At 37.9% G+C, this 17,104-nt stretch overlaps 1 protein-coding gene across 1 annotated transcript in view; it reads left to right on the top strand.

Moving 5' to 3' along the window:
- Positions 1 to 16,612, top strand: part of TAPT1 (transmembrane anterior posterior transformation 1) — a 78,470-nt gene extending 61,858 nt beyond the window's left edge. Inside the window, exons 10-14 of the mRNA XM_074276042.1 lie at positions 1,432 to 1,491; positions 4,780 to 4,848; positions 7,947 to 8,023; positions 11,506 to 11,666; positions 14,480 to 16,612. Of these exons, the coding sequence (XP_074132143.1) occupies positions 1,432 to 1,491; positions 4,780 to 4,848; positions 7,947 to 8,023; positions 11,506 to 11,666; positions 14,480 to 14,709 (597 nt within the window). The 3' untranslated portion in view covers positions 14,710 to 16,612. The remainder of the gene's footprint in view (positions 1 to 1,431; positions 1,492 to 4,779; positions 4,849 to 7,946; positions 8,024 to 11,505; positions 11,667 to 14,479) is intronic.
- The last annotated feature ends 492 nt before the right edge of the window (positions 16,613 to 17,104 follow it).

The following is a 17,104-nucleotide window of genomic DNA, read 5'->3' as shown; positions in this document are numbered from 1 at the left end:
TATTGGGGAAGTTTATTTTATGATTAACTTTTCTAGAAGTGGACATATTGATGTGACTATGTTAATTATATGGTGGAAAAGAAATTCTTTTTTTGTTGGGTTATTGGTTTCCCATATCTTCTGTTTATAATGAGGTCAAATATAGAAATTTTATCCATTTTAGTGATTTCATGAATATTGCCATGTGATCCAGTCAATAAACAGCAGGGAATTTACATTTGTCCTGCTGTTATGTAAAAAAGCAGACGTAAAAAATAATTATGGATAATGGGGTAAATTTCAACTGTGAAGTTCTATAGTTTGCTGTTTGAGTATTGTTTATTTAAAACTTTGTTTTACATATTTGTGTTGGAATATTTAATTATTTTAAAAAGGTTTTATGCCAATTTACAGATACTATAAAAGAATAGTTTTACTTTTTTACCCTCTTTGTTGCTTTAAGAACAGCAAAAAATTTCCTCTAATTAAAACATTTTCTCTATATCAAAATAAAATTCATAGATTTCAAGGATTTAGTGTTTGCTGTTCAAATTGGCAAAAATATATATTTATACATCTATCTATCTATCTATATATATATCTTCAAACTACTTCATGTTAATCATATTTATTCTTATTCTTCCCCAGGAAATTCAAGGCAATTAAGCATTAGTATTTTTACATATGATATTAGAATTCTTAATAGTTCATCTTGATCTAAATTAATATTTTTAAAAATATTTTAAAGTATAGTGCCTGAAATCTTCAGCTTCTTGATATTTCTTGATAATAAGTGTATATGCACATTGTGTGCTCCTTAGCAACAAATACCTTTTTATCTAGGAAATACATTTTTTGAAATGATTTAATAACTTTATATAATAAAAATAAAAGCATCATATTTATATTCAATTAGAAGGAAATTAATTGGGGAAATGATGAACTTGAGTAAGAGGGCTTTGGTTAATATTCCTTCTACATCCACCTTTTTTGCATGTCTTCAACTAATAATTTTAATTATGTTATCAAAAAAGAAAAATTCATTTTCTGGTCTTAATATTTATTCTTAGGGTTCAGTGCTACTCTAGTAATGTTGCACACAAAAACATATTTTAAGAATTAGCCCTTTCCTGGCACACAGTGTTTTATCCTCAAAATCAACAGTGTTTTATCCTCAAAATCAACAAGAATTAAAGGTGATATTTTGTTTTCCATTTCAAGTGGCCATTCAACTATTGTAATCTGGCACATTTGTGTTGGCAGCGAGGCTGTTATACTTTGGGCAAAACCAAGAAGTGGATTTAATATCAAGAGTAAGATCAGTGAATTTAATAATATTCTGAATATTCTGCCTCTTACTATATCAGATATAATTTAAAGAAAATAGGTATAAATGCTAATTTTCCCACGTGCTGTATAGAGAGTTATATTTTTTGTTTTCAATTTTTTTAGGTCTACAGTGAGTACAGAGCTAGCCTTGCTTTTGACCTTGTTAGCAGCCGCCAAAAAAATGTAAGTATTAAATCAAAAATGTCTTCTGATAAAAATTCTGGTCTATCAAATGCAGTTTGAACATATTACTTAAAAATTAAATCAAAACTATTCTCTGCTTTAGTAAACAAAATTTGTGAATTAACTTCACCACAAATTTTTTGTCCATCTATGACAAATCTTCTGGTAATCAGTAGCATTGATGTAGGCTGGTCTTCAGGTGATAGTTACAGATTTCATTGCCAGGTCCACCCCCTTAAATCTGTCTAACTGCTTACATCGCACTAAGACAGACTCCTGAGAACTTACGGTCATCTCCATAACAGCACAAGGCATTGGGATGAAGCTTTTGGAAGTTTGAAATGTCAGCCAAGAAAAATGGCAACTTTTTAATTTCTTTATAATTTTTAAACCAGTGGTCCTCAAACTTTTAAAATAGGGGGCCAGTTCACTGTCCCTCAGACTTTTGGAGGGCTGGACTATAGTAAAAACAAAATTCATATGCACACTGCATACATCTTATTTTGAAGTGAAGAAACAAAACAGGAACAAATACAATATTTAAAATGAAGTAAAGTTAAATCAACAAACTTGCCGGTATTTCAATGGGAACTATGGGCCTGCTTCTGGCTAATGAGATGGTCAATGTCTGGTTCCATATTTGTCACTGCTAGTCATAACAAGAGATGCAAGTGTGCATCCATTAGTTTTGATCTGGTTGGAGATTTCAGATATTTCATTCTAGAAAAAGTCTGTTCACAGATATAAGTTCTGCCAAAAATGGTTGCCATTTTGAGTGCATGGTTCCTGAGATGAGGATAAGTCTCAGAGGGGAGAGATGCATAGAAGTTATGAAGGCTGCTTGACTTGAATGCGTCTTTCAGAATGCGTCTGCAGTTCAGCCAGTTCCATTTGGTAAATTGTATCCACATTTTCAATGTCAATAGAAAATGGGTTACAGAAAAGCTGTATGTCCTGTTCATGGAGATGAAGCTCTTTAAATCTAAATTGGAACTCCTTTTGCAATTTTTCCAATGAATCCACACATGTTTTATTTGGGAATGCAATCAGTGGTTTTTCTGCTAACAGATTTTGAGTTATGGGGAGATGGCAGAAGTTTTCCTCCATCACTTGTTTGATGAGGAGGCCTAATTTTACTTCAAATGCTTTGACATGTGATTGAAGAATCACAGATGAGCTTCCCCTTTCCTTGAAGTCGCATATTGAAATTGTTGAGTAGCTCTGTTACATCTGTCAGAAAGGCAAGGTGCCATTTCCATTCTGCATCATTGAGCTTTAGTACTACTTTGTTTTTTGAAAGCAGAAAAGTTGTAATCGGTGGAAGTAAGTCATAGAAACGTTTCAACACTCTCCCTCAACTCAGCCAACGGACTTCTGTGTGATATAGAACATCTTCATACTCAACATTTAGCTCAGACAGACAGAAATTCCTGAAATTGTCTGTGATTTGTTGCATTAGCTCTAATGAAGTTAACACAAGATACCACAATTTTCATAACAGAGTCCCACTTCAGTGATTTATACCACAGCGCTTGTTGGTGGATGAGGCAGTGTATGGCTATTGGATGAGAATGGTTATGTTTGTCCATCTCTTGGTTAATGCGAGCATTTACTCCTTTCTTAGACCCCCCCATGCTAGAGGCACCATCAGTTGTCACGCTGGCTAGTTTAGCACAGTCCAGCTCCAAACCATTCCTAGTTTGGCAAACCTTTTCATAGATATCCTCTCCTGTAGTTGTTCCTTTGATGCTTTGCAGTGCAGCAAGCTCTTCTGTGACTTCAAAATAATCATTTGTCCCACAAATAAAAATGAGAAGTTGTTAAGAATCACGAACATCATTGCTTTCATCAAATGCCAAGGAAAAATAGAAATTTTTTTTTGTGGAGTTTTGCAAATGCTGATGCAGATTGTCTCCCATTTCTTCAATCCTCCATGTAATTGTAGGTCCTGAAAGGCTCATTGTACTAAATAAATCAGCCTTCTCTGGACACGTCTCTTTGGCAACAGAAAGAAGGCATTCTTTAACAAATTCTCCCTCCACGAATGGTCTGCCAGTGCGTGCTATAAGCTTGGCAACTTGAAAACTTGCACGCAGTGATGAAATATTTAGCTGCTTCTGCTTCACAAAAATATTTTGCTGAGTTGTCAATGTATTTTTCAGTTTTAATATTTTATCTTTTCTCACTTCTCCAACCAATCATATTTATCATTGTGTTGAGTTTCATAGTGTCGATGCAAATCATATTCTTTGAACACAGACACTATATTCTGGCTATCAGACATGCAGCTCTTTCCTTGTACTGCATAAAAAAGTATAAGTCCACTGTTCTTTGAATATCCTACACTCCAAGTCAATTTTTCTTTTTCTTGACATCATTATTTCTAAGGGATTCCAAATTGCTATTAGTAAAATACCTATATATACCTATTATAAGGTAATGGCATATGTTAGCAATATTCCATCTCTTTATGAAACTACAGAACATATACACAATGATAAAACTGATATCCACAACAGCCAGACATGGGGTTACTATGGATACAGGGCCACGGCTTGGTACCAGGAGCCTCACTCTGGGCAACAATAGCAGTCAGTACCACAACATGTGCTAGAGAGGAAGCCATTACTTTGTCATTACAGCATAATGACAATGATAGAGTCAAGCTGGGACTTGTAATACTGGACCCGTGCACCAGACACAGCCCATATATTCCCCCTGCAGCATGCACAGTACATCCCTCGCGCCTGTCTGTTCTGGTGGCTTCCGTTACTTTACAAGGCCGCGGGCCGTCAGTTCTCCATCTTCTGCATCTCTCTTTCTTCCCCACACCATGCACCCCGGCCTGGGAACTTACCTCACCTCGGAATCACCTCACACTCTGTCTCCGCCGCCTCAGCCCAGTGCTAGAAGTGTGCGTTGCTAATGCGAGTTTAGATCGAACGTCACTTCGGGTCTGATTTTGCCATAACCTGGCGGGCCGCATAAACGTCCTCAGCAGGCCGCATCTGGCCCACAGCCGTAGTTTGAGGACCCCTGCTCTAAAGTGAAGAGTCAATTTTAGGATTAATACTCATTTGTTTAATCTTCTCTTGTAAATACCTTTATGTTTAAAATGTGTCTTAATCTTTGTTGTTTCCCCAGTTTTATTAAAGAACATTAAGGTTTCTTATCTTCTTACTTTAAGTTTTACCTGTCTGATATTTACTAACAATTGTAATTGCAAAATAAAATGTTTTAATGTCATTTATCACAAATTTGAAGTTTGCTTATGTGTACTCTCTTTAGGCATATACTGATTATAGTGATTCTGTTGCACGGAGGATGGGCTTTATTCCTCTTCCACTGGCTGTTTTAGTGAGTATCATGTACATTTTTCCCTTTTCTAATAGAAATTGTGAATTAGTACTTCAGATACTTCAACGATCAATAATTTCACTAGAGTAACTCAACAGTTTAGTAGACTTCACCTGTGACTGGCTCTGCCTCTACTCCCCCAATTAAATAGTGGCCACTGAAGGACTAATAATAAGTATGTTACAATACGACTCTTTCAAGGAGTCCAACATTACTTGGGAAATCATACATAAAAAAATAAAATCACAGCTTAGAGGGAAACAATCTAAGTTTTAATTATTGATATTCTTTTGATTGACCTGTTGTGAATGAGAAGCTTTATGGAGCTTTAAAGTTACAAGAGCATTTATTCATACAACTAATAAGTGACAGTAGAGATGCCTGCCCAATATAGATCAAGCCACGATAGCTGTTTTTGTTTGTATGTGGATCTTCGGTGTCCTTTCTTTCCACTTACATTTTTAAGGGAAAAGAGTATAAGCATCTTTTGCTAGGGTTCCCTACTATTCCTATATATTCACAGAATCTCAGAAAACCAAATGAAAAATCAACACAAAATGTAGTGGTAGATGTATTTTAAACTTATTACCAGTTTTCCTTTAGGTTAGGATCATTTGACTGATATGTTGATATTTTTATTTTTGTGAAATCCAGATTATAATATCTTGAAAGATTTTGTTATAAAATTGTACTAAGAGTTTATGTTTTATGATTTAATTTGCTTTGAAAGAGAAGGGAAGCCAGATGTGAACTCTTATAATACAAGAAAATTTAATGTTGAAGGACATCTTAAACCCCTTTAAAAAAAAAAAAGTCTATGAGCAAAAACCAAGAAGAATTTGAGTGAGTAGAATCATAAGGAGATATCAGTTCATGTTTTGAAAGTGGAACCAGTTTTTTTTGAGATCCCCAAGTGAGTGTGGTAGAAATGAAATTAGAATAGACATTAAGTGAAATGTCTTCAGGTGCTCAATCATATACTAAGTGAATTGCCTTAAGGCTCAAGATTGTTTGGAAGTAATTGCTTTGAGTGTAAGATAAACTTAGAACCCCTTCATTTCTTTTGGGACAGTTAGCATCCACATTTTAAATTTTGTCATTTCTAAACTATTTCTAAAATTTTAATTATTTTCTTTTTGCATGATCTTCTAAAACTGTTCTTCCAAAAGATTTAAATGTGATTAGCAATAATAATAAGGGGGGAAAAATTGTTCCAGAAAAGCATCCTATGTTATTGATAGGGATTCCTTAGTTACGTGGTGGTGAGGAGGTGATTCTCTTTCTTATGCCTCTGTTTTTAGGGCAAAAAATGACACCATAGTGTGGGAGAAATGATTGTCTTTTAGTCCTGACTTTTCTAAGAAGAAAGAACACATTTCTTAAAGTCCAGTTAGGAAGCAACCTCAGCCACTAAAACTTAGTGAAAAGTTGTAAAGCTGTGGTAGTAGGAAATATATAAAATTAGACTTATTATTGATTTAAATTGCCTCATGTCATAATGGAAAGAAAGGGCAGTACAAGGAAGAAAACCAAGCCAATTAGTTTTTAACTTGAAAAAAAAATAGATTTTTAACCAACTTTTACTACTTAAGAATGGGGGGAAAGAACTTTTCTTTTCCAAATGAAGAGGAAAGTACCAAAAAAGAAAAAAATGTAATTATGTAGATTGTGTGGATTTGGAACATTAAAAAGTTCTCTTAGAGATTTGGCTGGACATTAATCACTGACTTATTTGTTTAAAAAAATTTTTGGACAGGTTTGTGCCATTATTACCTTGAGTTTCCAATGAAATTACAGGTTTTTTAGTTCTTCCCCAAAAAAGGGAAACTAAGAATTTTGAATCAGAAAGATTATTTTTTATTCTACACAATTTTTCTATTAATGTATATATACTGAATGCATCAAATGAATAATTAACTTTATTAGAACCTATTTTAAGTTGTGCATAAGTTAGGTTTCAGTGATCCTTTTAAGAATGCATCCTTAATCATTAGCAGAAATGTCAGAAGACTTAAAACTTAAAATTTGTGTAGAGGAAATGAAACTTAACTCTAAAATAGATTATCTCCATTTACCTAAAAATTGCCCTCCCTCTGCTTTGCATCATTGTTACAAAGAAGTAGCCAGGGAGCCTGGAGTGCACAGAGCACCAGGTTTGGAGTTAGAAAGGTCCAAGTTCACTTACTAGCTGTATGACCCTGGACTTGTCATTTAATGTTTGCCATTTCTTCAAAGTAAAATGGTAATGTCACCCATCTCCTGGGTTTATTGTAACTGATATATTTGTTAAGCAGTTAGCACAGTTCCTGGCACATAGTGGTTTTTTAAAAAAGCATTTTTTCTTTGCTCATATGTGAATATCAAGCAAATCCAGTTGTCTCATCTATATTTGTTTACATCTTTTTTCAAAGAGTATCAGCAAATTCATAACTAGATTTTAAAACTCAGTCCTTATTGATCCTGCTGCCTTTGAGAAAATAAACATTTGACCATCTGTCTTAAAAACAAAATCTCAGCCTGTTTCTTCCCCCCAAATAAATAGGTTTCTTAGTTTTGTGGGAAGCAGAGCCCTGTTCTGGAATCATTCTTTCCTTTCCGGTCCTGCTCTCACAGAACACAAGAGCTGAAGCAAAATAGGGGGAGTTGACCAAAGGAAAAGGGGGAGAGTTCATTGTTTCCTCTGGTTCTAGCAGGAAGAGCTTTCAATAAGAAGAAATCACCTTCACTTCCCTGACTGTAATATTAGTCAGAATTTCAAGAAGCTCCTTGAGTTGCCATTGCACCAACTCGAAGGGCTTCTAACTGGAGATGGAAGAAAAAGCATTTGAAAATAAGGGACACAAATATGGGGACATTTCTGTGCTGCTGAGAGCTCTGCGCGTGTTTTAGACCCGTTCAGAAGCTTCTTATTCCAGGTTTGCCTGAGCAAGCCAAAAAATCCCCCCTCCAAGAAACTATTACATGTTGGATGGCTCCAGGTGTAGAGGAGGCCTGTCCTGGGGTAGCTGATGGTCGGAGCCAGTAAGAGGGGCAGGTGGACTGGGGTCTGCAAACAGCATCCTGACAACTGATCTGTTTCTCTCTGCATCTTTTGTTAGCTCATCAGAGTTGTAACAAGCTCAATTAAAGTGCAAGGAATCCTGTCTTATGCCTGTGTCATACTCTTCTATTTTGGGTAAGAATAACCGTTCTTGAGTTTCTTTGTAGTTGAGTAAGCTAATGGTGTGACATCTAACCCGTTGAAGTTAGTACAAGGATTGCTGCCCTTCATTCAGTCTGCTCTGCCGCTGGAGAAGTGCCCGCCCGGGGGGAGTTCTGTTTCACAGAATATGTCCTCTTCACAGGATCTTTTACATAGATGTGTGTGTGTGTGTGCGTGTGTGTATGTGTAGAGAGAGATATACACACACATATGTACATATACACATGCATATATATATATATATATATATATATATGTATACACACATATACCTATATCTTTATAATATAATTTGGAACTATTAACACTTAATGTGCTTTGATTATAGCTTCACCTTACCTGCTCACAAAAATTGTAATCAGTGTAATAATTCATAGACTCTGGGCCGCTAGGGGGCGCAGTGGATAAAGCACCAGCCCTGAATTCGGGAGGACCCGAGTTCAAATCTGGTCTCAGACACTTAACACTTCCTGGCTGTGTGACCCTGGGCAAGTCACTTAACCCCAGCCTCAGAAAAAGAAAAAAAAAAATTCATAGACTCACTAAGTGCCCCTAAGATTTCCAAAATCCTTTTTTCCTCCTGTGTTAGGTGGGTATGATAGGGAGCATCTGCCTTTTTCAGGTGAGGAAGTTCAGAACAGAGCAGCAAAATGTCCAAAGTCCTCGTTAAAAAGTGAGGGAGGAGCCAGGATTCACACCCTGTGCTCCCCGAGGCCAGCTCCAGTTGCTGCCCTGTTTGCCACCTTGTCTCAGCCTGGCTTTGCTGCTTCCTGCCGGATTGGCTTTGGCAGCTCCTCCCACCTCACTCAGCTGTAAAGTTCATGCATTCAGTTAACATTGATTGTCAACTATGTGCCAGCCGTTATGGCTAAGTGCTGGGAATCGCTGCCCTGAAGGAGTTTACTATGTAATCCAGGGGTTAGACCCAAGTGAACCCTTGAGGTCTTTCCTGGTCCTAAACTTAAGAAAAACCTATAAGAGGTCAAGTTTCTGGAACGAATTATACACAAAGGCAACTGTGCAGTCAACGTACATTTACTAAGCCATACTGTGTGCTTTATAGCTGGGGCTACAGAGGCAAAAGCAGAATCGCCTCTGCCCTCAGGAAGCCTACATCGTTTCAAGGACACACAGTAACAGAGTGGTTGAATTCCCAAAAAGCCAGCGTGTAAAGCATGACTGACTTAGGAGGGGGGTAACAGGACTGGGGGGCGAGGGGGAGATTATGCTGCTCCACTGCACCTTGATCAGACCCACTGGGAGCCTTGAGTTTCTAAATGCAGTTTAGAAAGGACAATGATAAGATACAACATTCAGAATAGACAAGTCAGGGAAAGGAACATTTATTAAGCACCTACTGTGTACTTAATGCTGGGGATACAAAAACTCACAATTTTATTGGAGAGGACCACACCTACAAGGGAGGTGAAGGGAAGATCCTACAGCAGGGCCTGAAGTCCAGAAAGTCAGGAGCCTGGCCAGAAGGTTAACGAAGACTGGCTGGCGTGGTGGAGAGCTCCCAAAGGGTGGTGGATGGAGCCCCAGCTGCTGAAATCCCACAGAGAGACTGCAAATGAGTCACGGCCTTTAAGTGTGGAGAGTCAAAATTGGCCAAGAGGGGCATCTAAGGTGGGGGCAGACTTTGTGCAGGTAGATTGAGTGAGCTGAGATGCTGGATAGAGAAGAGAAGCTTTACCGAGAACATGGGGGCAGCTTCAGCCGTGGGAGGGGGACTAGAAGAGCAGCAGAAAAGCAGCTTTTGGCTGGATGTCAACGGAACGTCTCACCTCCTCGTAGAGGAGTTTGTTCTGTTCAGTCCCAGCCTGAAGTGGTTGGCCGGCATGTGGAGATCCTTCCAACTGTGGGGCTTGTTGCAGAGTGGGAGCAGAAGAAGGGGAAGACCTTTGCAGGTGACAGGCCAGATGGACAGGGTCTGGGACACTGCAGGGAGCTAGAGTGCTGAGGAAACCCCCAGGGATGTTGGGAGCTGTGACATTACAGGCACGAGGTGAGGGGGAAGTGGAAATGGAAGGGAATAGGAAGGATTAGATATTAATAACAGTGCAAATGATGAGGAGGACCTGGTGATGAATTAGAAGATGAGAAGTTTAATGGGGAAAAAGTCCCAACCTGACTCCCAAGATTGTGACCTGGTGAGATACAACATGGTATAGGACAGTGGTCCTCAAACTTTTTAGATAGGAGGCCAGTCCCTCAGACTATTGGAGGGCCGGACTAGAGGAAAAACTAAAGCTCACACTCTTGTCTCCGCTCCTCAGCCCATTTGCCATAACCCGCTGGGCCGCATAAATGTCCTCAGCAGGTCGCACCTGGCCCCGCAAGCCGTAGTTTGAGAACCCCTGGTGTAGGAGAAAGATCACCAAAGTAGGAATTAGAATTTTGTTCTAAGCTTTCGGCAAATTAACTGTTTCATTGGGCAAATCGTACCAATCAGTTTCCTCACCTGTAAAATGGCCACATAGGAATGGATTGGTCTCCCTGTTTGAAAGTCTGTGATTCTGTGAAAGGAAACAAAATTGAGGACTAGGGGAGATCATCCAAAAGTGGCCACTTGTTGATATCAGTGTGCTTTGTGCTTGTTAAAATGTTTTTGTGGAAAAAACTGGTGATGTGAGACCAGAAAGAAGGGGATCCTATAATCACTAGTATACAGATGGCAGGCAACTCTGAGGAACAAAGATCCGTGTTAGGTAACAAGTTGGATCTGTATAAAGGCTTTCCTCATTCTGGTGATATGCTATAAGAAAAACTTGGTTCAAATTCCCCCTCTCCACCATACTATGACCCTGTGGAAATGGCTTGGCTTTTCTCAGCCTCCATTTTCTCATCTATAAAATGGGGGTATCTAAGATAAATATCTTGTAAATATCAGTAATGTCCCCATTTTAAAGATAAGAAACCTAGAAGTTAGGTCACATGACTAGTAAATGTCCTAGATCTTCTAATTTCTGAACTATTTTCTTTTAGTATATTTTTAAGCTAATGAACAAAAGAAAAATGAGAAATCTTTGAAAAGGAGAAGACGACGAGAATGGTTAGAAAAATGAAGGGAAGATAATCAACTGTGAAGACTTAATGACTCTGATCCAAATTTAAATCTAAATGAGTTCCAAAGGACTCATGATGGTTGTGAAGGGATTTAAAATCTAATCAAATGATTTTTATATTTGATTCTGGAGGTAATAGGGAGCCACCAAAGTTTATTATGTAGGAGAGTAAGTAAATCTCTCAAGCTAGACGGCTCATTAATGCCTGATTCCTTTAGTATCTTCTCCCCTGCTTTGCTTAACTTTGCTTAAGAAAAATTATGTCATTACACAAACATGGCAGATAGCGATTGTGGAATTTCCTAGATATTATAAATGATCATATGCTGTAGCTTTGTACTATATTGAACATTTTAAGAAAATAAAATCATTTATTTCTGGTTTTAGGTTGATATCACTCAAAATTCTTAATAGTATCGTGCTATTGGGAAAGTCATGTCAGTATGTCAAAGAAGCCAAAATGGAAGAAAAGTTGTTTAATCCTCCTCCAACCAGCACACCAGGAAAAACATCTAATAAATCACAAAACAAATATAAATTCTCCCAAGGTATGTTTGCTTTTTTTTTCCCCCTGTGTCTCCTATTTTCCTTTGTAATATAAATTAAGTGGCAATATAAATTATCTGGCCCTTAATCAATAGGAACTTTGTTTTAGTTATACATAAAATCAACTCCAGCTCCATCTGTGAAGGATTTGCTCTGCTCTTGGTTACATTTGCTTTTACTGGTTTAAAATATTTTCACAGCTCCACATATAGCATGGAGAACATGCACAAGGAATTCAAGTGACTTTTCTTGCACAAAATATCAAATAAATATTTCTTGGTTTGCTATTGTTTGAAAGTGCTGAAGTGGAGAATTTAATCAGAAGTAGTAGTACACGAAACATGCTCATACTATCAATTAAGGGAAGGATGAGTGTAAAGCATGATGTACATTCTGTTTAGTGGAAATGGAGTGCCTTCTCTGTGCAGGGTACTGCGGTTTCAGAGTTGCAACAGGAAATTCCTTAAACTAGTGGAAGAAGAGAATGAAAAAGGGCCACCTTTTTGGAGATGACTGTGATAAGTAATTCTTGATAGTCAACTAGCATTTATTAAGTGCCTACTGTGTGCTGATCACTAGTATAATAAAGGTCAAAAAGAAATGTAGGGAGAGGATCCCTCAAGGAGGGAATAGAAGGGTTGAAAGGAGGTTATGTGAAGGAAGTGATCTCTGAGCTGAGCTTGAAAAGAGAAAAATCCCAAGAGGAAGAAGGACGGAGTCATAGTGTAGATCTGAGGGACCAGATGCATAAATGTGGTGAAGTACAAAAGATCAGGACAAGATCAGGAAGGTGGGCATGGCTGGCAGCAGCATGGACCATACTTCAGAAAAGGGCTAGAAATGGCCCATCAGATGCCCACGGGTAGGAGTAGAGCTGCCCATCAGGAAGACAAGATGGGGGGATTGGGATCTGATGGAGAGCAGGAGGAAGATTCATGGCAGCCTTGTGCAAGAGAACAAGTTGCTACTAGGGATTTTCAGATTGGTATCTGACAGAACTCACAAAAGAAGGTTTGTCGGGGGGAGGGAGAAGGAAGAGCAAAAGATGGCACCGTGGCAGAATAGAAGGAGCTGGTGTTAGAGAGAAGAGAGCGTCAGGTGGCTCTGGGGCATGTGGACACGTTCCCAGGCTCAGAGGGCACAGCAGGGCTGCAGGAGAGATTTGGGATCATGGTACATGAGGCGATCATGATGGCGGATGAGACCGCGGGAGACACCTGCCCTTTTACTGTGTTGGAGGAAATGTCAGAGGAATCGTAAAAGATTAAGAAGCACTAGCCAGGTCAAGACAGGAAAGCCAAGAGGGAAGAGGGTATCTAGGAGGCAGGAGGCAGGAGGCAGAATACTCTTGCCTCTAAGAGGTCAATGAGAATCACAGGTGATAGACTCTACTAGCCTTGGGCTAGTGTGAGGTCATTGTTGACTCAGACTGAATAAAAACTAGCTTGTGGGAAGCTGAGGAGGAAGGGAATGGTGAGAAGGAAGGCTAGTGAGTCTAAACTATTGTTACCAGAACTTTCTCAGTGAATGAGGGAGGGAAAAAGAAGTTGATGGTTTAAGGCAGTAGGAACCACAAAGGAAGATTTACTTGGGGTAGGAGTTGAGAGCAGTGGGGAGGAGGCAGTTGGAAGATGTGAGGGATATGTGGTCCCGGGAAAGACAACAGGTGATGGGACAAAGAGCCCTGCGAGACCAATGAGCATTAGCAAAAAGGAGAAAAAATGAGCAGAAATCAGACCATATAACTTCCAGAAAGGAGGATGAGGAGGGGAGGAAGCTCTCTCTACCCAGACAGTGTGGCAGCTGCGGCTTCCAGTCACGGTCTCTTGAAGGCCCCGAGAGGTTGTGTTGCTTATCCATGTATGTCCTAAGTGGGGCTTAAATCTGGGTCTCCCCAGTTTCTCTGTCCCCCTGTGCTCCTCTGTCTCTCAAGAAATCATCATTCGTTAATAAACTTAATTTCTAGAATCTTTAGCAAAGCTCTACAAAGTCATAACATTTCTGGGTCTACCTTTGCTTGCAAACGCTGCTTTAATCCTGTCCCTTTCTTCACATTTCTTTCCATTTGTTTCTGCCCTTTGTGGAATGCCTCCATTATGCTTATCTACAGCAAACACATTTCTCACAAACTCAGAAAAGAAAAGGAAATTTGAAGAGACTAGAAAAGAAGAGATAGCATGTTCTGTTTAATCCCACTTCCTATTTTTTCAAAGCCTTGTATTTAGGAGTTCGTGTTTATTTTCATGACTAATAAAAGGAAATTCATTTAAAAACATGATTAGAGAAGTTATGCTTTTCAATTCTAAAACCAGGAAGTTTGGTTCTATATACTGATGATGAGTGCATACAGGGTACTTGGCACAGAATAGACACTTAAATTTCCTGATGAATTCATTCATTCATTCATTCATTGCGCCATGCCTGTGATTCCACGGTCATTGGAAATTCGATGTGAAAGCTGCTGCCACTTTTGAAACTCAGCGACATGTCTGATTCTCCAAGAGAGTCGCCTAGAACGCAGCTTACGTGACGTGCCCCTAGTGTGCAATGGAACGTTGTGCGGCAGAGGCAGAATTTGGGCCTGGGCCTTCTTCGCTGCAAGCCTGGGCTCACACCTACTATGATACCGCTGGAATGAATGTGAAAATTCTCTCTCTTTCAAAGTTTCCAGCTTTATTGGCTTAAAACATATTGCCATTTGCTTAGTCTAAATCAAGTTTCAATGATAGATTTTAACACCACTAGTATAATTAGTGAATAACAAACTCAACAGGCATTTTCTTTTTGATTACATTTGTTTCTGCTCTTTTAATAGGACATACTGAAGAAGAGACCTTATCGGCTTCCATCATTAACCAACCCGTACATCAGAAGGAAACTCCGGCACCGTCACTTGTTACCAGCAATTCTGACCAGTTTCTGACAACGCCAGATGGCGATGAGAAAGACATTACTCAAGAAAACTCGGAATTGAAACACAGATCCTCAAAGAAAGACTTGCTGGAAATTGACAGGTTTACAATTTGTGGAAACAGAATTGACTAACTTCTTTGACTTTGTGTGCTTAGGATACTGAGCTTGGGGGCAGCGCGGCGAGGCCGTGCCCCCAGAATGGACAAATGCCAGACGTGGCACCTAAATATTTATTTAAAAAAACTTAAATTATTCATGGCAAACATATTAGTATCTTTCTACAGACGACTTGGTTTGGTTGCTGATCAGATCAAGTAACAACAGAGATCTCTAACTTGCTATGTGGAAAATGTGATGAATTATGAAAACCTCTCCCTGCTTGGCAGAGTGACCGTTTCTTTCTTTTCAATAGACTGAAACAAAAGCAGAATCCCTTTGGCTTTGTCAAACTGTGCTTCCAGAACATAAAATATCGCCTCACGGCTTCTTCAGTAGAAAAATATACCTGGAAAGCTGTGAAATCCTTAACGTGACGCTCCCTTCCCAATGTCCTGTTTCATAAGCAGTTTTGAAACTTTTCCTCCATCTGCCAAAGCATTAAAGAGAAATGAACTTTGATAAAATTAAAAGCCACAATAAATGTTATCACCACTCAGAATAATCCTTGAAGATGTATCTGAACTAATCAGAATAAAAGACTATCTTAAATGAGACATGATGCATAGTAGCATTTTATCTAAAAACTAAGTTAGTGAGAGTTCATAAGAAAAAGCAGTTTAGAGAAGGAAGGGTCTATATAACTGGGCAAATTTTTATCATCTTCTCAGTTTTTATCATTTTTCAGTTCATTGTAAAGAAAAACACGAGAAGGCGGGAGTTGTTCTGTTGCAGTGGGACAAATAGAAATTTTGTTACAAGATGGCACTTTTTATACTACGAAAGCAGGGCAGTGTTAACTTTAAGGTACAATACCCGGTTCCACTTTATGATTTAAGTGCTACATGAATCATTATGGTGAGAAAGCTTTTAATGTTGGGTTGGCTGGGGGAATAAATGTCGATAGAATTGTATGAAATTCAAAAATGTCCCGATCATCGATAGGGTTTTTAAAATAGAAATTTTAAAATAAAATGTCCTGAGCTGATTGGAACAACGTTATCATGAAGCGCTTGGGCTTTTGGGTATGGTTTGAGAAGAGGAGCCAAGAGTAGACCTTGACATCCACATTGCATTTTGACATAATTATTAGGCTACTGGCTGTATCTCGAAACAAATTAATTCCCATCTATTTTATCCAGAGAATGCCTCGTGCATTTTTATAAAAGGGGTACAACCTCTATTTTCACTATCAAAAACCTTTCATTAACATTAACTAAATTATTTCCTTTTAATTTTGGATTTCAGACACCATGTGGATAGTTCAGGTTTATTAAATGCATAAGGAATATTTTTGATTAAAGACTAGTCTCTTACTAAATGGAAGAAAAGCCAGCTTTAAGCTTTAGGTTTATGCATTTGAAATGTGAAAGTTAATTCTGAATAATTTGTACTGATTAAAGAAATTGAAAGACTTGTTCATAGAAAAGAGAAGATTGTGTGAACATGTTTTTGTGAAACCAAAAGGAATTTGTAATGAAAATGAAAAGAGACTTTTGATTGATTTTTATGAGAAGGTACCACTTTAGCATTATTCTTTCCTCCATCTCTCCATTAACAGAAACAGCAAGAATCCTATACAAGGTGAATGCAAATCATTTTGGGGAAATAAGGGGTGGGATCTGGAAACCATGACCCTAATCAAAAAAAACAGTATTTGTTTTGAATACATTTTGTGTTCACACAGAGAATACTTTAAAATTCAGTTTGAATTATTGAAAAAATGTGATGTCATATATTTTTTAATTTTTCCAGTTACTTTGCAGTTTCTATAGGGATTTTGGGATAATACTCATTTCTTCTGTTAAAATGACAGTACCAATTTTATAAGTGCATCTTGTGTGAAACTCAATAAATTCAATTTTTTAATCTTTTTAAACAAGGTGATGGAATTTTATTTTTATAATTATGTATTTATATATATATATATATGTTTTTGTATATATATAAACTAAATGTTTTTACTTGCTTAATATATCTTTCATTTTTAGGTGGCAAAAGTGCTATCAATTTAAAAAAATAAAAATTAACCTCATTTTTTTCTTTAGTGTTAATGGTAAGAAGAAGATTGCCTTTTTAAAAATCTCTGAATAGAGTTTCTACCTGCCTTGTTTAAGGCTACTATTAATATTACTAAAGAAAGTTATTAGATGATGTACTTTCTACTTATCTGTCACTTATCCTTATGAATGGAGTGGGAACAAGGCATGGCTAATGTGCCACAGCATCTTATATATTTTGTTGACTTGAAAGACATTCCATTTTGACCTTCTGCTGGGAACATTTCTGTCATTTTGGAAAATTAATACTTCACTGCTTCAGTTTCACTGACGTTTAGGTATTCTTACAATGGGTCTTTTTTCAGGTGTGG

Source organism: Sminthopsis crassicaudata, chromosome 6 (assembly GCF_048593235.1).
Source record: "Sminthopsis crassicaudata isolate SCR6 chromosome 6, ASM4859323v1, whole genome shotgun sequence".
NCBI lineage: Eukaryota > Metazoa > Chordata > Mammalia > Dasyuromorphia > Dasyuridae > Sminthopsis > Sminthopsis crassicaudata.
Note: the sequence above shows the minus strand (reverse complement) of the source record. Positions and strands in the feature narration are given on the sequence as shown.